Source organism: Gossypium hirsutum, chromosome D07 (genome assembly GCF_007990345.1).
Source record: "Gossypium hirsutum isolate 1008001.06 chromosome D07, Gossypium_hirsutum_v2.1, whole genome shotgun sequence".
NCBI lineage: Eukaryota > Viridiplantae > Streptophyta > Magnoliopsida > Malvales > Malvaceae > Gossypium > Gossypium hirsutum.
In genome coordinates this window covers 6303119-6326231 of record NC_053443.1, presented here as the reverse complement: position 1 = coordinate 6326231, position 23113 = coordinate 6303119, and the positions used below count along the sequence as shown (strand labels likewise).

General features: G+C 30.6%; 2 protein-coding genes across 3 annotated transcripts; both read left to right on the top strand.

The window, feature by feature from the left end:
- The first annotated feature begins 9474 nt into the window (after window positions 1–9474).
- LOC107941964 (probable ubiquitin-like-specific protease 2B) lies at window positions 9475–13568 on the top strand. Of its 2 annotated transcripts, XM_016875595.2 has the most exons (7): window positions 9551–9810; window positions 11639–11729; window positions 11813–11980; window positions 12076–12207; window positions 12293–12374; window positions 12467–12580; window positions 13287–13568. In XM_016875595.2, the coding sequence occupies exons 1-7, from the start codon at window positions 9645–9647 to the stop codon at window positions 13353–13355; spliced, it is 822 nt and encodes a 273-aa protein (XP_016731084.1). In that variant the 5' UTR covers window positions 9551–9644; the 3' UTR covers window positions 13356–13568. The 2 variants fall into 2 exon arrangements, with proteins under 2 accessions (XP_016731085.1, XP_016731084.1); XM_016875596.2 differs by lacking the exon at window positions 12076–12207 and having other exon boundaries at window positions 9475–9810.
- Window positions 13569–16120: 2552 nt separating this feature from the next.
- Window positions 16121–21485, top strand: LOC107941973 (SNF1-related protein kinase regulatory subunit gamma-1). The gene is made up of 6 exons (XM_016875605.2): window positions 16121–16600; window positions 17516–17688; window positions 19766–19942; window positions 20027–20302; window positions 20699–20862; window positions 20954–21485. The coding sequence occupies exons 1-6, from the start codon at window positions 16450–16452 to the stop codon at window positions 21249–21251; spliced, it is 1239 nt and encodes a 412-aa protein (XP_016731094.1). The 5' UTR covers window positions 16121–16449; the 3' UTR covers window positions 21252–21485.
- Window positions 21486–23113: the final 1628 nt, after the last annotated feature.

Sequence of the window (23113 nt, the reverse complement as noted above, 5' to 3'; positions counted from 1 at the left end):
AAATTTAACTATAAAATATTTTTTAAAAAATTGAATTATTTTTTAACAAAAATAATAACTAAATCATTAAACTTTTAAATTATGACAACTCGTATGGTAATCCACGAGTACTTCAAGTGTGCTTTGATTAGGTGAAAAAGTGAAGAGATGAAAAGAGGAAATAGAATAGTAGAAAGAAAATAAATTTTGAATGTTTTTTATAAGAAAAAAAAGTAAGAAAAAATTGTATATTAGTTCAAAGTTATGTATTTTTTAAAAGCTTTATTTTATTTTCTCTCATTTTTCAACTCTATCAAGTACATTTCCTTTCACTTTTTTCATATTTCATATCAAGCACAGCTACTGAAAAAATATATATATTCCATTTCTCTACTTTTTCACCCCTTCCATTTTTCATCTTTCTCACTTTCTTTCCACCCAACCAATCAAAGTCTTCATTTTTTTTAACTTTTAATGAACTCTATACTTCTTTCAATTTTTTAAAATATTTTTGTATTTTTTATTTTTTATTGACATTACAGATAAGACAAATAAGGTCATATTAACATGAAGTAAGTAGATTTTTACGCTAATAATGGTAAAAAATTTAATTTTTTAGTTAATATTTTTATTAAAAAAGTGATGACTTTTTTTAAATGTTAATAGTCAAATTTAGTTAAAAATAAAATAATAACCAAAATAATAAAATATGTAAATATTGAGGGCTAAATTTAACATCATCCCATTCAAATATTATTAATTGAAATCAAATTAATTACATTATTCTTAATTATCCAATTTTATTAGTATAAAAATATTTTTAAAAAAAGAGTAAAAAGTAAAACAATCTAGCTCAACTGACATGAGTATTGTTTCTGATACAGAAAGATGTGGATTTGAGTATGCTGAAGCGTATTAACTTTCAATTTATGGGTTGGGCTCTTACTTTTTCAATTTAAAAATTATAATCCAATTATTACTGTTGTTGACAGTTTTTGTTAAAATTAATCAACTTAACATATTTATTTTCCGCTAATTATATGCTATATGTTATATTACTGATCAACATGTTACTTTGACAAATTTTAATAGAAAACACTTACGATTTTAATGATTAAACCAAAATTTTTAAATAAATTAATTTTTTAACCTCTTAGATTAAATCTGCATATTTTAACCTTTTTTATGTTATAAAGCAAAAATCAAGACCTTTAACTATTATCGTAACTAGTAACCAAAACCAAGCCAAATTCAATGATAACTATTATTCAAACCATTTTTCAATTTTTCTCGACACTAATGAGCAAAGGTTGAGCCAATGTCGGTTGAGCCGACTCACTCAACTCGTGTTATTTGATTTAAGCAATTTGGTTCTTTAACCTTTAGTTTGGTTTAGGTCGGTCCATAAAATGTACAATCATACCGACTTGATAAGCTTACTAGAAATATTATTTTCGCATAATATTAAATTTAATCATTAATGTTTACATAATTTTATTAATTTGATTTTTTTAACTAAATTTTATTATTAATCTTTCAAAAAGAGTTAAATCGTTTTTGAATGAAAACGTTGACTAAAACATTTAAGTTTTTTAACGATGTTAGTGTGGCAACTCGTATATGTCATTCTATGTGAACTTTCATGATAACTTAACATTGTTTGTTTCATATGTATTGTTAACAAAGAATTTAAAAATTATAAAAAAATTATTATAAAATATATGTAAATTGTTATGTGAGCTACCATATTAAAAAATTTAATGTTTTAGCCAGTATTTTTGTTTAAAAAATAATAATTTAACTTTTTTTAAAAGCTTAATGGCCAAATTTAACTTAAAAAAACAATAATCAAAATAATAAAAGATGCATATATTGAGGGTTAAATTTAATATTATGCCTATTATTTTTAATGATCTAAACATGTTTTTATATACAATGAACATATAATATGTAAAAATATTTAATATAAATTTTGAATTCAACCCAATATATTCTAAATTTAATTGATTTAATCCACTACACCAATCACTTTAAATCAATTTTTGTTGTTGAATATATAAAAAAATTTAGGTATAATTCACTTAATTATCCTTACAGAAAAATTGAATTAGTTTTTCGTTGAAAGGTGTCTGTGTTTGGTTAATTTAATAATTGGGAAAGTGGAAACTTAAAAGAGTAGTGTCATATCTATGAGGTAGTTATTGTCTATGGCCCGACCAAATTTTGGATATAACCCTTTTTTTTTCTTTTAAAGGCCAATCAATTTTTTTTTCTTTCTGAATTATAAGAGGAGGGCAAAGCCTAACAGTAAAGCGACTCAAACCCAGACTGTATCTGTAACACTCCTGACTCATATTCGTCGTCGGAACAAGGTTACAGAGCATTACCGAAATATACAGATCAAATATAAACATTTCATAGTATTTAACATTCATGTCAGAAATTATTCATAAAGTCCCTTATATGAGCCCTCAATACTCAAAACATGCATTAGAATCAAGTCAGGACTAAACCAGATACTCAGAAATTTTTTCGCGAAATTTCAAAATTTTTCCAAAGTGCAGGGGACACACGCCTGTGTGGTCAAGCCGTGTGACTCACATAGCCAAGAGACACGCCCATGTCTTAGGCCGTGTGGGCATTCAAAATAGGGCACACGGCCGTGTCCCTGCCCGTGTCCAAATGAGGAAGGTTACTGACTTGGGACACACGGCCAAGCCACACGCCCGTGTGAAAAATCCTGAGCATTCTGTTTTGAAAATTTAAAGATGTAGGGGACGCACGCCCGTGCCTCTGCCTATATTGACGAACTAAGGCCATTTCCAAGCCATATTTCTCACTCAATCTTGCATTGCACTTACATTAACACTTTAACATATTCACAAGCCAATCCAAGACATCCAAAAATCAAATCTTATACATGATATATCACTTCATAAATCCATATATTCAAACTTACCTATTTGATCAAAAATGCATATAAATAGTACTTATAAGATTACTATCAAATCAATCATATCAATCTCACACCAAACATGATAAAGCCTTATATATTTACACATCAAAACATATTCATCACAAGCCATTCCAATGGTTAAATTCAAACAACACATATATATGCCATCATTTGACCAAACTTAGCCTATACATGCCATTATACCCAAAAGAAATTTTGCTATTTATACTGAAGTGAGTTAAAGGATAGTGTGATGTTGCTCTGATTAGCTTCCAACCTTTACGAACTTCCGAATACTATAAAATAGAGAAAATAAACAAAGTAAGCTTTAAAGTTTAGTAAGTTCGTATAACAGAAAATTAGCTTACTATTCATTTACATTTAAGTTAAGCATACAAAATACATCTAAAGCAATTTGGCCAATAACCTATACACACATCTTCATCAAACATGTTAGTCATGTAATTCACATGAATATCAAGAAACATGTATGAACTCATCAATATTCAATTTCCACATACATATATTTTTCATTTCAAGTATCCATGAACATGTACATATCATATATTTGTATTTCAAGTATTTCTCATAGTAATTCATATTGAATTCATATCATCTCATATTGGAACTTTACCCGTTGAATCATTTAAAATATCGTTGGATACAAGGGTAGTTCACATAAAGTGTACGAATTTAAAATCTGTCAATTCATATTCGGGGATGCTCATTTGAGCATATAATCGGGAAACCCTCTCTCGAGCCATATAACAGGAAGCTCATGTGAGCCATTAACGGGAAGTTTATCCGGGCTGTATAACAGAAAGCTCATAAGAGCCATGATCAGGAAGCTCATGCAAGCCAATAACGGGAAGCTCCAAATAGCCATATATAAAGAAATTCAAGCGAGCCATATCGGGAAGCTCTAGAAAGCCATTAATCAGAAAGCTCACAAGGAGCCTTTAATCAGGAAGCTCATGGAAAGCCATATAACGGGACGCTCATAAGAGCTGCAGTGTGTCCACAACACATACAGGATCACAACCGATCGGGATGCTCCGAAGAGCTATTAACGAGAAGCTCACAAAAACCATATAACGGGAAGCTTAAGAGGGCTAATATCGGGACGCTTTTTCGAGCTATGGTGTGTCCACAACATATGCAAGACCACTACCAATTCGAGAACCCTGTATCCAATCGAATTTCATATATTTAAATGAGATTTTATCCTTATCGATCATTGTCAGATATGTGAATACTTTCATATACATGACAATAATACAAACACATACATACAATTTAATTAACACATATAAATTCTCAATTTAGTTATACGAACTTACCTCGACAATGTTCGTGAACTTGTATGCTACTGATCCATTACTTTTTCTTTACCTCGATCTAGTTTCGTTTTTGGTCTTTCTGGATCTATACGAGTAAATACAACTCAATCTATTACAATTCATATTCAATTTCAATTCAAATCCTAGGAAAAATTACCATATTGCCCCTATACTTTTAATTAATGATGATTTCATCCCTAGGCTCGGAAAATAAAATTCATGCAATTTAATCCTTATTCAAAACCTAGCTAATTTTTACATGTAACATTTGCAGCCCATGTAATTCATAAAATTTTAAATTTTCCATGAATTTTACATCTTTACAATTTAGTCCCTTAATCACAATTTCATCAAAATTCACTTTACAAATGTTGTTTAACTATCAACAACCTTTCATTTTCTACCATAAAATTCATAATTCATGCATATTCATCCATAAAAAACCCTAGTACTTTGATAACTTTACAAATTAATCCTCGAGATAGCTAGATTAAGATATTACAATCTCGGAAACATAACAATTACTAAAAATGAGACAAAATTACTTACCTAATTAAGCCAAGTAAGCTTGCTTGAGTTTTTTTCTCTTAGTTAAGTTTCCATAAAAAAATTTGGTAAAGATGATGAAAAAGATGATATTTTCATTATTTAATTACTTATCATATTTTATTATATTTACTTTCCAATTTAGTCCTTTTCTTTTCTCAAATTTCCATGGATAAATCATCATACTTATCTACTAACTCTTATTAATGGTCTATTTGCCATATAAGAAATGAACTTTTGAATTCCATAGTTATTTGATACTTATAACTACTAGAAATGAACTTTTGCATTTTATGCAATTTGGTCCTTTTCTCAATTAAACATGAAATCGGTAAAATTTTTCTTAACGAAATTTCTATACGATATTCCTACCATAATGCAGATCATGAAATAATATTAAAACAAATGTTCTTATGGACTCAGATTTGTGGTCCCGAAATCACTGTTCTGATTTCACTGAAAACGGGTTGTTACAACACCTAGGGCGATGAACATCCTGGCCATCAGGGCAACACACGGGGTTCATTATGTTATTAATTAATTTACATTCGACCTATCCATGGCTAGGCCACCTGGTCCGGCCCGAAGGCCCGCTCAAAAAGTGGGAGGGTTTGGGTAAAAATATAAACTTGAAAAATGGGCTTGGGCAAAAAATAAGGGTTGGGCCTAGGATAAGAATTTTTTACCCGAGCCCGGCCCGACCCGAATATGCAAAAAAAAGTGTTGTTTTTTTATCGTTTTATTGCTTTTTTATTATTTTATTGCTATTTTCTCTTGTTCTTCTTTTTTACTATTTTGCTACTATTTGACAATTATGTTGTTATTATTTGGATATTGTATAACTCTTTTTTATTGTTAATTTTGTTACTATTTTAAAGACATTTACTTGTTAAATTGCACATATCTTAGTGTTATTTAAGTATACATGTTTTTTAATTTATTTTTAATTTGTTGAAAAACATTTATTTTAATGTTTTTAATATATTTGATGTATTATATATTTTAAAAATATTATGTAAAAAAGGGAATACGGGCGGCCTGGGTCTAAATTCTAGGCCCATTTTTTAGGACAGGCTTGGGCCAAACAAATGGGCCTTAAATTTTTGTTGGGCCCAACCCGACCCATGGACACCTCTAGTTTACATATACACGTGTGTAAATATATAAAGGTTAAAATGTGCCACAAGTCCCTATACTTTTTGAAAACTACGAATTTTGTCTCTTTACTTTTATTTCATAGAAGTTAGTCTCTCTACTTTTCAGATTTCAAAATTCAAGATCAACTGTTAACACTATTAATTTTTTTTGTTAATTACAAAGTCATTTTTACATGGCTACTAAGTGAGTTTTTTTTTATTTAAAAAAGGTCACAGCAACAAATTCAACAAAAAAATTTATTAATGTTAACAGTTGGACTTGAATTTTAAATCTAAAAAGTAGAGAGACTACATTCCATGAAATAAAAGTACAAAGACTAAATTCCTAATTTTTGAAAAGTACAAGGACTTATGACAAATTTTAGCCATATGTAAATGTTGTTAACTAGTTATAGCTAATTAAAAGTGTTCAAGAATTTAAGCATGATATTAATAAATTTCATGATTACCCAAACTCGAGTTAACTCAAAATATGAGCTTAAAATATTACATAAGCCCACCTTGCTGTCCATATTTGTAAATGTCTAACACAAACTTAAGTCTACCCATTTTATTTTTTAATTTTTATATTATATTATTTTATATTTAATTTTTTTGTGTGAATTACAATAGCAGGGCAAAGCCCGAACAACAAATGCAACTAACACGACTCAAACCCATACTACACTGAGGCGGTGAACACCCTTGACCATCAGGCCATCACATGAGGTTCATATTTAATATTCTTTAAAAATATATATAAACAACTTAACATTTTCTTAATATGTTTACCCTATAGTATTATATAATACTACAGATTTAATTTTAACGTGTTATAAATTGCATGATATAATATAATATGATATATTATAATTTTGGAAAACAACTCAGGCTCAAGTTCGTGCCTTGAATGCTTGAGCATGAGCGCCCAACCCATGCTTTGAATAGACCAAACTTTTTTATCCGAATCATTTTTCGGGTTAAATATTTTTGCCCAAGCTTTCTCAATTTTTAAATGGGCCTAGCCGAGTAGCCTAGCCTTTGAACAAGTCTATTCCCAATTAATTCCTATAAATCAAATTAAGTTTTGGCTCATTTGCCATAGTTACTATATCAAAAACGAGGATGACATCGATTTAAGTGTGTTTAAGCACTTTTTTCTCTAATTTAAGGGTTTGGGGGATTATTAACATGGGTATCTGAACCATATCGATCATTTGGGCTGGTTTGACTGAAAACCAACCATGGTACTAGTCTAAAGAAAGGCTTTAGATCGGTTGAGCCGCGAACAAGTACGAACCGATTGAATTTAAAAATCGGCTAAACTAGTGGTTAAACTATTTTTTAGTTTTTAATGATTTATTTAATCAAACTATTCAGACCGATGAACCAGTGGTATAACCGATGCAACCACCTGAAAAACTCAATTATAAGTAAAAGTATGCATTATATAAAAAAATATCATAAAAAAAGTTATTCCTAATTAATAATTTACCTAATGAAACATATTAATTTTAATTATATTTCAAGTAATTTGAAGATATGCCTAAGTTACTAGAATAATGTTCATTCCATATAATTACAAAATAAATAAATATATATTTGCTAAGTAAAATAAAATATATTTAGTTAAAGTTTCTGGTTTTAGATTTTAGTTAAAGTTTTGTTTGATCAAGTTCCCATTCTTATTAAACAAAAAAATTTAAATTCTTCAATATAAAAGGATTATTTAACCAATTAAAATATATTACAATACTAAAAACAACTCATTAATATTATATTTTAATGTAATTTCATCCCTCCAAGTTAGTCCATTTTATAAGTTTGATTTTCTAATATTTTGACACAACAAATTATCCCTAAATCAACATTGGTCAATTAATTTTTTAAGAAATTATTTTCAAGATATTCTCAAAAAATGAAGAACCAGATTTTGGGTTGCACCTAACAGGTGTAGTAACCCGACCAACAAGGAGTGGTACCTAAGAGTCAGTAGGCAATTTGATTCAGGGGTATCAGACCTTTTTTTGAAAAGGGTGCGGTACCTAAGAGTTAGTAAGTGATTCGTCGTAATTTGACACGTTAAATTAGGCTCTCCATTACACTTAAAGGAGCTTATTCTCAAGCAAGTTAAGTGTCTTTTATATGTTTTTATCGATTTTTAGTTTTGTTGTTAATAAATTATTTTTATAAGTTTTAAGCCATTTTTAGACCCAATTTGGTCAATTTGGCCAATTGACTGTAGGGAGTCGGCGGTGGCCTGAATGCGAAGAAAATATCACTTAGAATTGGGTATCACGATATCGAAGCATGGAAGTCATGATACCCCTAACAGCGCTAAAATGAGTAGAATAGAGGTCACCTACAATGGTGTCGCGATACCGAAACCCACAAGGCCCCAAATTTCAATACTGGCATTGGTATCGCGATACCTATACTCGAATATCGCCATACCCAAACCTAACGCAACAAAAAATGTTTGTATGGGTAGTTTTTGTCCAATGGCGACACAAATAAAAATAAGGCGCCTAATAGCATTTTAGTTCAAAAGTTAGGACTGAAATCATCTATTTAAAGCCACTTTTAGCTAAAAGAAAAAAAGAGAGCTTTCACTTTTGTTTCTATAATTTTTCCTTAGTTTTAGGTTATTAGGGATTGAGTTTCTTTTCTTTTCATTTCATTTTTAGTTTAGGTTTTTTTTTTAGGTTAGATTTTAGTTTTGTGTTTATTTTCATCCTTATTGTTAAAGATTTTGTAAACAATGATGAACAAACTCTTCGGCAACTTCATCAATTGAATGAACATTTTCTTAAACCCTTTGCTTTCATTTTATGTCTACAATATGTTTGATAAAATGCTTGTTTGAGATTTGAGTCTAAATATGTGCTAAATTTGTTAGATGGTTGATTGTTTAGTTGCATGTTAGCTTAAGTTGATGTCTATTATTAATTGATTGGTTGTTCTATTATATCGAAATACTTAATATGCTAGAATTGACATCTCCGGTGGGTGAAGTGGTCTTTGTGGGTGTTTCTTAAATAGCTTGTTGTACCATGTGTCTTAAGCTGAAGGGATATAACAACAATGATAAACACTATAAAATATTTTAAACGTATTTTTCTACGTCACTTTTAAAAACACTTTTCATTCTCAAAGTTAGCTGACCCTAAATCAATTCAACTAAATTTAACTTACTTAATTAGTCGACTTTTCACTTACCCTTTCGATTCGAACCCAACCTAACTCGAGTCGACCCTTCTATAGATGCTACTAACACAAAGTTGAATGTATTTATAAAAATTCCTTCCTTACGAAATAGGTTAATACGAATGCGTATTAGTTCCAGTAGCAATTTAATGTGTCTATCAGTGTAATATTGATTACTTAATTTTAACTCAAGCCAAAAAGTTAAAATATTTAACTTTTACCTTTTGAAAAATAGCATTTTAAGAAAATTACATTTTTACCCTCTATTAAACCTTATATTTTACGTCATCAGGTTTTAAATTCACATTTTATCATTTCAAAATTATTTTTTAATAGTAATGACTAAACCACATCAAAATTTGCAAAAATACATTTTTACTTAATTTATTTCATAACTTTTCACTAACTCCCCATCCAAACCCAACTTGATCCGACCCGACCCTTATGTAGAAGATACTAATGCTATAGCTGAATCTATTTATGAAAATGCCAGAAGTGCCTTCGTTTCCTCCCTTTCAAAATTTCGATGCGGGATTTCACTTGTTGCCGGAAATGGCGAAGAGAAAGCAACTTGAAATACAATTTATAGGCGAAGATGAAGAAGGAACTTCCTGTACGGTAACTCATTCCACTGTTTCAGCTTCAGGTAATGTAAATATTTTTCATTTACTCTTTTCTTCCCCGTATCTCCTTAACTTAGAAGCTATAAGCAACCACTACCTTGTTTCGTTTTTTTTATTACTTCTTCTAATGGGTCTTTCATCGATTTGTGTAATTATATGAAAATGGTTTATGCGATCAGGTTCCGTCAGGCGTCAGTTGTTTAGTAGTGTAGATCTGTGGTATTGCGTTTGAATACTATGGTAATTTGTTAGTTTTAGGGGTTTATTAATTAATTGTATAAAAACAAAATTAGCCCTAATATTTAGCTATTTTGTCACTTCGGCTTTAATAAGGAAAAACTAATTGAAATATTAAAATTGAATAGCATTGAGGTGATTGCTTGCATGCAATTTTATGTATACTTCACTATGAATAACTTTTTAAAATATTTTTGTCAACTTTTTTGGAATTCGTTGAATCTTTACGAATTATAAATGGATTGACATATGAGCGACCATCTTGATACCATTAAAGTTTTAACCAGTTTTTTTTTGCCCAATAGGAAGCATTTTACCAAAATTTAAAGGTTAAGGGCCAAAGTAACAAAATGAGTAAATGTTAGGGTTAAATTTATTATTATGCTTTAATTAATTTATATTGGTTAAAATATGCTGTTAATTTTTTTTAATTTGATAAAATTTACGATCTAGTCTCTATATTTTTAAGTTAAAAAAATTAAATCTTTTACTTTTTTTCTAATTTAAAATTTTTAATTCAATCATTGTTAGTATTTTTGTTAAAATTTTCCAACTTGGCTCATGGGTTAGGCTGTCAGCATATTATGTGACATATAATTGGCAAAAAAATAATTATATTAAATTGACAAATTTAGATAGAAAATATCAATGATAATGATTAGACAAGGATTTTTTAATTGAAAACTTGGGAGGATTGATTTTTGAACTTTTAAAGTAGGAGGATTAAATTTCAAATCTATAAAACTACATAGAGTAATAGTATATTTTAACCATTTATAACTATTCATTTTATTAAACCTACATTAGCTAAAGTTAATTTATTTAAAACCCTTATAAAATTATAGTAAGAGCTAAATAAGTTTGAGGATGTTTAAGTATTTTTAGATAAAAAAAATTTTTCTGATCAAAATTTATTTTTAAATAAATTTTTATTTGGACTTTTATTATTAATCATTTAGATAATGGGTGTCCCATTATGTATTTATTTAATAATTTATATGAGCATTTGATATGGATTATTCTTAAGTTTCTCTAGTTTTGTAAGTTTTTTCTTATGTTTGGAGTTACTTGAGTGAATGTGTTGGACATGCAAGTATTTTAAAGAAAATTATGCTTAAGTTTCTTTAGTGTTATAAGTATTTGATATAAATTTTTTATTTATTGAAATTAAAATACCGAAATACCCCTCTCAAGATTTTGTAATTGTGATTTTAATTTAGAAATTTTAAGCATTTAACTAAATTGATGTATATAATTGACTCCTGACACCATTCATTTAGTTCTTTTATGATAGTATAGATATAGATATAGTTGTTGGAACTTTGATATTGTAATCTACTTTGAGCATTAGCTCGTCCTTGAAGTTATGTTGTTCGAACTCTAATTTGAGTTTTGGATATATGGACATCTGACTTGAGTATCTTTAAGTTTTTTATTTTATTTTATGTATTTGGAGAGCAATGTCCCTATACTCAAGTTTGTAAATGTGCCAGACATGGGTATAGGACACAAATACTTCGTAAAAATGAAGAGTCGGAACAACATAAATTTGAAAACAACTTGTGAAGTGGAAAAAAAATTGTATATTTAAGTTGATTCATCGATGTTTGCTAGGTCGTTTCTTACGTAATAAGAGGAGAGTTAACGCCAGAAACACCAGGCAACAAGGGATGTTAAATAGCAAACAGTTTTCAGATTGCTTTGAGTATGCCCTTCTTATTTGAATCTCCTGTCCCTCTCACTTTTTTTTCCCTCATTCATAATCTTGAGTTCATGCATTATTCTTAGGAAAATATGGAAGATCTTCCCGGATAATCAAAGGGCATCTTTTACGTACCTCGATTGCTTGTGGTTTTCATGGTACATGGATGAATTGTTTAAAGAAAAAGTGTTGGTATGGATCAGTAGGAAACATATTTTCACCAAGAAGTACGTTTTCGTTCCGATATTGCACTGGTGAGTATCGTTTTCCCGACTGCTAAACACATTGGTATTAAGCAATTTTCAAGGTACCCCCTCTTTGGTTTATATGAAATTGTGATACTTTGTAGGAGACATTGGAATCTATTGATATTCTGCAACTTTGATAAACCTTTGCAATCTAAAACTCAAACAACTTGTATGTTATTGCTTGATTCAATGCAAATGAGTGGCCCAAGACGGCTCGAACCTACTATTAGAAAGTATGAATCTGCAACTTGTGTCGGAATCCATATTCTTTTTTGTTGCATATCTATTTCATTGCTACTTTCTTGGTTTTAATTTCAGGTTTCTTCTAGATGTATATGAAGCTGAGAAGAGGCCTGTAACGAAACAGGCAATATCGAAGATTCCGCTATTGATACCAAAGGTGATGATTCTTTGATGTCTTGAAATAAATTTTTTCCCCTTTTTCCCACTTTTTATTGGCTTTTTGTGACTGAAGCAAATGAAAACAATCAGGTTCCCCAACAGAGAAATGGTGAAGATTGTGGTAGGTTTGTTCTTTATTTCATCAGTTTGTTTATGGAAAGTGCTCCTAAAAACTTCAGTACCACTGGTGGATATCCTTACTTTGTAAGTTCTTTTTTTCATTTTTGGTACTCTATAATTAGAGGGTTAGTACTTACACACACGGTAGGGACATATAGGGGTGTAAATGAGACAGCGGTGCTCACAAGCTACACAAGTTCTACTCGAAAAATATTCGAACTCGATTAGATAATTATCAAGTCGAGCTCTAGCTATCGGTCGAGCCGAACTCAAGTAGCTCGAGCTATTGATAGAGTCAAATTTGAGCTTAGTAATACTTGACTCAAACGGTTTGCGAGCCTTATTGAGCTTTTCATGTTTTTATATTAATAATTTACGTTAGTGGCTTAATTATTGAGCCAAATTTGAGTACAAAAATAGGTAAACAAGCTTAATCGAGCTTGAATTTAAAAACAAATGTTCAATCGAGCTCAAGTTTAGTATCAAGCTCTCAATTTTAAGTCAAGCTCAATTTTGGCAATATTCAAGTTTTGCTAGGCTTATTACACCCCTAGGGACATATACACACCATGTCCACTAAAGAGATGCCTTTAAAATGGGCTTTCCAACTGCTCCCCTGAAGACTCTAACCCGGGTGGATTCTATGCAGCTAACATCTCTAGGCACCATGCCATTAGTGGATTTTTTTTCCCTTTAAATTGTCAATGTTTCATTTTTCTGGAAAATTTTGTAATTTCAGCTTACATTGGATATAATATATACGTATAACACTTTTTGTGGTAAACTACAGATGAAGGAAGACTGGTTTGCTCCTCAAGACTTTGATTGCTTTTGCAAGAGATTTAAACTCTGCAGCTAGTGAAATGAACTCTTTTTAACTTTGACTTTTACATATGGACTATATTACTTGGATTCGGAGTTGACTATTTTACTTAAATTATGAGTGCGATTGTCAAGTATAGGTATATAATCGACACGAATATGTTCAACTTTTAATTTTTTAATGTATAGCTTGCCTTACATATTGACCATGGTTCTGGCATTGGGTATTGACAATGTTACTTAAAACTCATTTGGTACTGACTATGTTAATGCGATTGTGTTATGCATGCATGTGTATATATATATATCTCCAACGCATATATGTTTGTTCTCATCTTTTTATCAAGTTTTTGAAGTCTTTGGAAGAAGATACCTCATTTCTGGGAAATTTTGCTTTGCAAGGAAATTTTTTTTTCTAATGTTATGGATCTGTTTGAATAATACAGAATAAAATAATTATACTTTCTTGCAATTGCAAAGAATTACAATTCTTTAGGTGTGTTTAGTTAAAGAGTGGAATTACATTGTAATTCTCTATATCATATTAGGTAGAATAAATTGTAATTATACAGTTTTACAATTTATATTTTGAAATAATATTTAGTGTACTACTAGTAGAGCTGTCCAAGAATTGGACTACCTATCTAAGTTCGAAGGTTGGCCTGAAATATGGATAAGTAGATAAAATTCCAAAATTTAGCTTGACAAAAAATGTAAGCTCTAGCTCGGCGGATTACATATAAAATATATTATAATATTACATTTATAAAGTATTAATATATATAAAAACTAACCCAGCCCAAATATTTTAAATCTAAAGTAGAAACCTATCCGAAACAAAACCCAAGACCCACAGAACTCTCAGTTTGCTTGTGTTCGTTTTATCATGATTGTGTTTGCCAGGTTCATCTTGATAAAACAAATCAAAATACAGAATCAATAGTAAGAAAATTGTAATCTGAATCGGTTAGAATTTTAAATAATACATAATGATGGCCTTTAAATTCACAATCCTTCAAATTCGGAAGCACTTCTTTAGATATAAATCAAAAAGAAAATTTCCCAAATTAAGTCAAAATGTCCTTACTTTTATTCCTTCTGATTTCAAAGTTAAATTTATTTAGTTATTAGTAAAAAGGGGCAAAAAACTGAACTAAAACTACAAAATTTTAGTTGACTTCACTGTCAATTTCCTCAAATAAGCATCAAAGTTTTTATTTAAGTGTTATTTAAACTTTTAACTTGGTAAAAACATTTGAATGGCTTGGAAAACTTTGTGCATTTTAAAATCTCTTTTTAAAAAAAGCTTACTGGGTTATCCATATTTAAGTAGGGTTGGGCTCAAATAATATATTAGACTCATAATTTAAATCAAGACGGGCCAAAATAAAGAACATTAAAAACTATTTGTTTAGATCAAGTTCATCCCGATCCATCAGCAACTCTATTTGTCAATGGAGTTTTTTTAACTCTACAAGTAGAGCTAAAGGATTAACAAGTGTTCTATAGAGGTATAGTAAAACAATTAAAAATAATATTAGAAAAAAAGCGACACATGACATTTTTTAAGGTTATTCGTGGAATAAAAAAAAATATTGCTAGTCTACCAAATACTAACTATTATATTTAAAAAAAATATTAATTACTATAAAAAATTATCACTGCGATAAATTTTTTCTAAATGAGTAATAAAAATTGAAATAAATTCATCGTATGTAGACCTGTCCATGGGCCGAACCCGTAAAAAATTTTCGGCCCGCCTCCTAGGCCCGGGCACGGCCCAGCCCGAAATATGGGCATGAAAATTTGCCCAGGCCCGGCCCGGGAAAAATACCATAAGCCCTAGCCCGGCCCGGCTCGACCCATTTTTAAAATAAACATTAAAAAATTATTTTAAAAATAAAAAAATAATTTTAAAAGTATTTTAAAATTAAAAATAAAAAAATATATTTATTATATTCGGGTCGGGCCCGGGCTTGGGCAAAAAAGTGGTGCCCGAGGCCTGGCCCGTTTTTTAAACGTGCCTCTTTTTTTTTGTCCAATCCCATATTTCGGGCCTATATTTTTACCTGAACTCTCTCATATTTCGGGCAGGCCATCGGGCCGGGCCGCCCGGCCCATGGACAGGTCTAATCGTATGTTAGCTAATAAAATAGTCGATAATACAATTATTAATAAAAACAACAAGAAAAATAAACTATCATATGTCATTTTATCTAATTGCTTCAGCATTTCATTTTTTGGGCTATTCCCTCTTTAACATTTAATATATACTCATTATCATCATTTGTTGGTCTCTAACCGAGTTCTTCATCATCTAAATCTAAACATGTATCATTAAAATTATCACAATCTCTTTCTTCTATGTTCTTCTCAAAGTATGAATAATCCTAAGTCCACCTATAAATGAAGTGATGTTGTTAACATAAAATTTTTTTTTTAGAACAATAATGTTCTATTAATCACATTTTAAAGTATTAAATGAACTAAATTAAAGACTTTGCCCGAAATCTAAAAAAATGTATTATTATAAATTTAATTTTTATATATTATAAATAAATAAAAAATAAAAAATAAAAAATATAATATTATAAACTTTAAAAAGTAAATTGAGTTGGACTCAGATATTAAATATTCACATCTGAGTTCATATCATATTTTAAAGGGATTGGATATTTTTATTTAAATTTATTTTCGAGCTTAATAATTTTATCAAAACCCTCACAAAATTCGAACCAATGTTCGGACTCAAGTGAATAATCTGGCCATTAAAGAATAATTCTTTGCAAAATAAAATACAATAAATAGCGTCAAAACCAGGCGCGCGCGAAGCACTCTCCGGCTCACATTAGAGTGGCCGCCATTAAAAACCGGATAAACCACCTTTTCATTTTTCACTTTCATTTTCCCCTTTAAATAATAAAACCCAGACAAGGGACAGCCGATGGTACCTTCCAAAGAAATCGAAATTTTGACTTATGATTCTCATATACACCCCCCCATATCTCCCACAACCTTCCATTTACGTCTTAATTGTTGACTGATCAATTTCCATTTACGAATACACACGGTGTGTGTGAAGTTTATTCTTTTGGTTTTTGAATTTTTGAGTTTTTGGGGCGAAAAAACCAATGGCCAATTTGCAACTGGAAAGAGAGACTAGCATTGGGATGCAAGTGGAAGACCTATGGGATGTTCAAGAATCAAAGCTTAATCCTACGCAGAAACTTAACGCTTGCTTTGAAAACATCCCTGTCTCTGCTTTCCCTCATACTCCACAAGGTTTTAATCTTGCTCTCTTTGATTTGGCTTATGTTTGATTTCTTAGAATCATAAAGAATTCTGGGTTTTTTTTTCTGGAGTGTGGGTGTGATTTGGAATAAGAATTATAAATAATTTGAATTCCTTTTTGCAATTTTTTTAGGGAAGGATCCATTTGCTCATTTTTGAAACCTTTAGGGACCCAAGGGGGTATTTAGTAAAATTCAACTTGATTAATTACTTACATATACGATTCAATCAATTCGAAAATTAAAAAATTCCATGTTTTCAAATTGAACTCACCCTAGTTAAATCAATGTTGTTAAAAACTAGCATTTAGCTTTAATTTCAATAATTTCTCTTTTAAACTCAATTTTTTTTTCAATTGTATCACCAATTTATATGAGCTATGGTGCTGAATTGATGATTATCGTTTATTTGGAGGGTCTTTGGATCATATACCGCACTCCTGCCCAGAATGTGCGAGACACCATTACTTGAAAAATGAAAAAGAAAAGTTTGAACAACATAATATAAGATGACAAGTTCTTGGAATTGTAGGAGGGAATTCTTTCTTGGGTTACCATTGTCTTAATCTTTTTTAAAATGGATAACTATCAAATTTATATATATGATTAATACACGAACTTTGATATAGTGGCAATTATATACATTCACCTGTATATATGAAACTTTAAGCTTGATTCAACTGTACATGTTAAAAGAAATGAATATATATATTTATATTAAATTAATATAATTGTTTGTGTATGTAATATATGAACATAAAATGGTGCTAATTTGATAATTTTGCCAATGATTTGTGAAAATTGAATGGAAACAAAATATAATGTATAATGGTGTTAATTTGATAATGTTGACGATGCTTTTAAGTTTAGTTTCTTCTTGGTTAAAAGAATTGAAATTATGTTTCAGGGATCGAGATAAAATCGGATGCGAGTTTGGCCGAGGCTGTTCAAATACTTGCCCAAAACAAGATTCTTAGTGCACCTGTTGTCAATGTTGATGCACCTGAGGATGCAAGTTGGATTGATAGATATCTTGGCATTGTAGAGTTTGCAGGCATTGCCGTATGGATTCTCCAACAGGTTCAAAATCAAAACCCTTTACGATCTCTTTTCTCTATAAGCTTCTATTTTCTCGAGGGTAATATCAAATAGCAGCTCGATAATATCTCATTCATCCACCATGGAATTGGAAAATAGCATGCTGAAGAAGAAATATGATAGAATATAATATTTAGTTCTTAGCTTCTAAGATCATGCATCCGTGATTATGTTATTTAGGTTGAAAATTGAAACCTCTTACGATCTTGTTTCTCGATAAGCTTCTTTTCTAATGAGGAAAATATTGAATAAAAGCTAGATAACATCTCATTCATTCTCCATGGATTTGGAAACTAGCATGTTGAAGAAGAAATATGATAGAATTTGATCTTTATTTCTTAGTTTTTACAATCATGCATCCATGATTATGATGTTTAGGTTGAAAATTGAAACAACTTAAGGTTTCTTTTCTCTATAAGCTTCTTTTCTATTGATGAAAATATCAAATAGTTGCTCGATAACATCCCATTAATCCTCCATGGATTCAGAAAATAGCATGCTAATGAAGAAATATAATAGAATTTAATCTTTATTTCTTAGTTTTTATGATCATGCATCCATGATTGTGATGTTTAGGTCCAAAATTGAAACCATGTACGATCTCTTTTCTCTATAAGCTTCTTTTCTATTGAGGAAAATATCGAATAGTAGCTCGATAACATCTCATTCAGCCGCCATGGAATTGGAAAATAGCATGCTAAAGGAGATGGTAGATTTTAATCTTTATTTCTTAGTTTTTATGGTCACGCATCCGTGATTATGATGTTTAGCTTAAAAGGTAAAAGTACCATGGAAGCTCTTGTACTAAGAATCGGATTGCATCTTGACAAATTAGTCCCTGTAAGTTAGATCAAAGAAGCAAACTGGACATTCTATTAAAAATTATATCTATTTTACTGTTAAAAACTGGTTTCTATACATGAACATAAGTTACACTTGGCACATTAGGTGTAACTATTTGGGTGTAACCATCTGGTTATTTCGTCAACTATGTCAGTTTTTAACAATATAAATGAATGGAATTTTTAACAGATAGGACAAGTTTCCTCTTTGATTTAATGTATAAGGACTAATTTGCCCATTTTTTTAGTAAAGGAAGTAAAGTGCAATCTAACTCCTAATACATGGGCTTCCAATACGGTTTTGCTTATGATCTCTTTTCACTATAATTCTTTTTTTCGACGACAATATTGAATAGTAGTTTGATTATGTCTCATTCATCTAAAATTTAATCTTATCATTCTTAGTTTTTGTGATTATACATCCATGAGTATGATGTTTAGGTTGAAAATCAAAACCGCTCAATCTCTTTTTGGTATAAGCCTTTCTTTTCCAAGGGAAATATCATATAGTATCTCGATAGCATCTCATTCATCTGCCATGGATTTTGAAAATAGCATGAAAAACAAGAAATAAGATAGAATTTAACCTTTCTTTTTTAGTTTTTTGTAATCATCCATTCATGAGTATGATGTTTATGCTGAAATTGTGCCACATATCAAAACTTGCGCCTGTGTTGCTTCAACTTTTCGTTTTTCTTAAGTTATTTGTACTTGATATATATTCGAACACGAGTATGGGGATTTCGCCCTCCAAACATACCTGTGTTCAGAACATATACCAAAGTCCGAATAACATAGCTTGGTGGTGATTTTCTCTCTTTATTGCCTATTATAATGCATTGAATTTGATATATCTTTGTTTATGGTTAAACTACCTGGTTGGGACTCAGGCGTTTCGTTTTACTATATAGGCTTAGGAGCAAATTAATCCCTTTAGTCTTTATACTTTTAATTTTGAAGCAAATAAGTAAAAGTGAAAATGGAAGATCATTAAAAGAAATGCTAACTTATTGTGTTTTAAGATGACATGAAAGAAAAAGTAAGCAACTTGTTCTTTTTGTGTTTTAAAAAACGTTGAATTTGATTACTTTGTTTCGAAATAGAACATAAAGGGACTAAACTGCTCGCTTTTTAAAATGAACTACATATATTTTTCATCCAAGCTTTGCTCCCTTCATCTACCAAATTGAAAGTGAAATTTTCCTTCTTTTTTACAGTCAGAACCACCTTCACCTACAAACCATTCGCCTACCGGAGCTGAACCTGCAGTAGCTTCTGCTAACGGAATGCCCTCTTCTGCCGAGCTCAGGACTTTAGGCTCTGAAGATGCTTCAATCACTGCTGGAGACTTTTTTGAGGCTCTAACATCCTCCGAGTTCTATAAGAAAACTAAGGTTGTACTTCTAATTCCCATTACGGACTTTTGCTCGCTTTCTCCATTTGTTGTAATATCCATGTTAACTCATGAGACCATATAGGTCCGGGATATCTCAGGATCCTTCCGCTGGGCACCATTCCTAGCTTTGCAGCAATCAAACTCGTTTTTGACTATGCTGTTACTGCTTTCAAAGTACAAAATGAAGAGTATTCCCATAGTTGATCTTGGTGCTGGAAATATCAATAACATCATCACACAATCGGCTGTGATTCACATGTTAGCGGAATGTACTGGGCTTCAGTGGTTCGAAAGCTGGGGAACCAAGAAACTTTCCGAGATTGGTCTTCCTACGATATCACGCAATCAACTCGTTACAGTGAGTTGCTGTTATTGGTCAAAACCTTGTTTTTAATTTTATTTTTTGATTTTTTATCGATTTGATGCTTTTCTTATCCATTGCCATTACTCAAAGGCTTAAGCATAGGTTTAAAATCGGATCGCATTGACCAGGAACCGGTTTGTTTGGTGGTTCAACCCTAGTTGAACCTGTAAAATCAGTTGAGCTGCCCTGTTCAATTGGTTGAACCGGGACTGGAGTTCAACCGATTCGATCTTTAGTTCGGTTTTTTCATCATGCTTGATAGTCCCAGGTCCCTACCTTTCACGAGAGCTTGCTAGGTTTCGTGATTTCTTCATGTTCTTCCGGTTTTCATCTCTTTGCATTTAGAGCTCATCAGAATCGAGATGTTAGCAATCTATATTTCTATGCTAGGTACATGAAGATGAACCAGTGCTTCAGGCATTTAGGTTAATGAGGAAAAAGAGAGTCGGAGGCGTACCTGTTGTCACCGGTGATGGAAAAAAAGCTATTGGTAACATAAGCCTTAGAGACGTGCAGTTCCTTTTAACCGCACCGGAGATCTACCATGATTACAGGTCCGTGAATAAATTATACTGCAACATTTCATTTAATCATTTTGAAAAGTACTATTCTGCGTTGATATGTCAATCCTTTTGTGAATTGTAGATTGATCACGGCAAAGAACTTCCTGCTAGCAGTTAAAAACTACTTGGAGAAACATGACACGAGATCGCCAATGTTGAGTGGCATGATCACTTGCAAGACAAATGAAACCATCAAAGAGTTGATCCAAATGCTTGACTCGTTGAAGATCCAACGAGTGTATGTCGTTGATGATGACGGGAATTTGGAAGGAACGATCACGCTTCGAGACATCATTTCGAGGTTAGTATATGAACCACCTGGATACTTTGGTGATTTTTTCGATGGTGTGTTGCCTCTACCAGAGAACTGTAGGGTTTAAGAATGATCCGAAGCTTGGTGTTTCGTATGACTGACTTCCCTTCTCTTCGTGATTCTGGTTTTTCGGGTTTTCTGTCGTGTTTGAGACGGATCGGACATGCGGACTTTGTTATGTAAGGCTGAACCTTTGTAATTTAGTTGCTTCTGGCTTTGTTAGGTTCCAATTTTTGTGTAAATTTTGGTGTCTTAAATAACTTGATTGAAATAAAATAAGAACCTACCTTCTTGTTTTCTATACAGAAACGGTATGAAATATTTATTAGTCCCAGTATTTAGACAAAAGTTGAAATTTAGTCCTTATACTTAAAAAAAGTTACAAATTAAGTCCTCTTTCTTTTTTATTTAAAAATTTGAGTCCAATTATTAACATCGTTAGTATTTTCCATCAAAATTTACCAATTTGGCATGTTGATTAGATTGCCCTCATATGATGTTACATATGATTGATAAAAAATAAACATATTAAATTGACAATTTTTTATAGAAAATTTAAACAACAATAATTAGAATAAAATTTTTAAATTAAAAAAATAGAAAGATTAAATCTTTAATTTTTAAGGTATAAGGATTAAATCTCAAATTTTGAACAAATTCAATCCTAATGGTACATTTTAACCTAAAAATGAACATTGATTCTTTCTAGCGTAAGAGCTAAAACTAGTATTTATGTAAAAAAGAAAATCTTGGTAACCTCAAAATATCATTTTCATTGCAAATTATATATATTGGCTATATTGTCATTAAATTGTCTCTCTCTCTATTTCTTATCCAGATTAAAATATATTATTTTTAAAATTTTAAATATTGTTACAAAATCTGGAGGTTTCAAAAATATTATGATTGGGAAAATAAAAATAAAGTAATATAAATGTTTAATTTTTAAATTTTTTATAGTTTGAATTATGATTAATATGGTTAAGAATAAAAAATAAAAATAAATTTGAATACAGTTTTAAAAAATAAATTACTTGTAATAATATATTCAAAGTTAAATAATGATGTTATATTATTTAATGTTAAATATAACTCTTAATGTTTATATTTTTTGTCAATTTGACCCTTGTTTTTTTTTTAAGTTAAACTTGTCTCTCAACATTTTAAAAAGAGTTAAAATATATCATTAATCTTTAAAAAGAGTCGAATTATTGTTTTTTTAACATAAATACTAACTAAAACGTTTTAAATATGGTAATCCACATATATTTTATGCTAAATTTTTTGAACTTTTATTAACTTCTTTTTTAGAGCTTTTAAATTTTTTTACCATTTTAAAATTATTTATTAATATGATATGTAGGACAAACAATGTCATGTCAACATGAAGTATACATAGACTAAGTTAACATTGTTCAAAAGTACTCTTTTTAACATTTCTAACATTTAAAAGGTTAATGGTCAAATTTAACTTAAAAAAAAACAAATTGACAAAAGGTATAAACATTGAAAGCTAAATTTGACATTATACATATTCATATAGTGTAACAAGGAGGAGCAAGTATGGAGGAGAGAGTGGTGGATGCTGCAAAAGCCGGTTCACCTAGTCAGGACGGAGAGTCGGAGGTTATAAAGAACGAATGTGAGGAGAGTGTTAGGGTTGAGAGTTGAAGGTGAGTTGGCATAGTATAGGTTTGGGATTTTAGGAGAGTTGATTCCTTCTTCATCACTTTTGGAGATATTTATAGTCGAGGGTCCCATGTAATATGATGTTAACGTGTTGGTCTTGCCATCTAGCCATCATTACGGAATGCGTGGGACAGATGTCTTCGATGGGATAAGAATGTTTGTAATGAGACAAGTTCCATTATTTGTTCAAACTTGATGGTATAGAACAGTTGAGCCTACGTGGTGTTTGATAAAACCAAC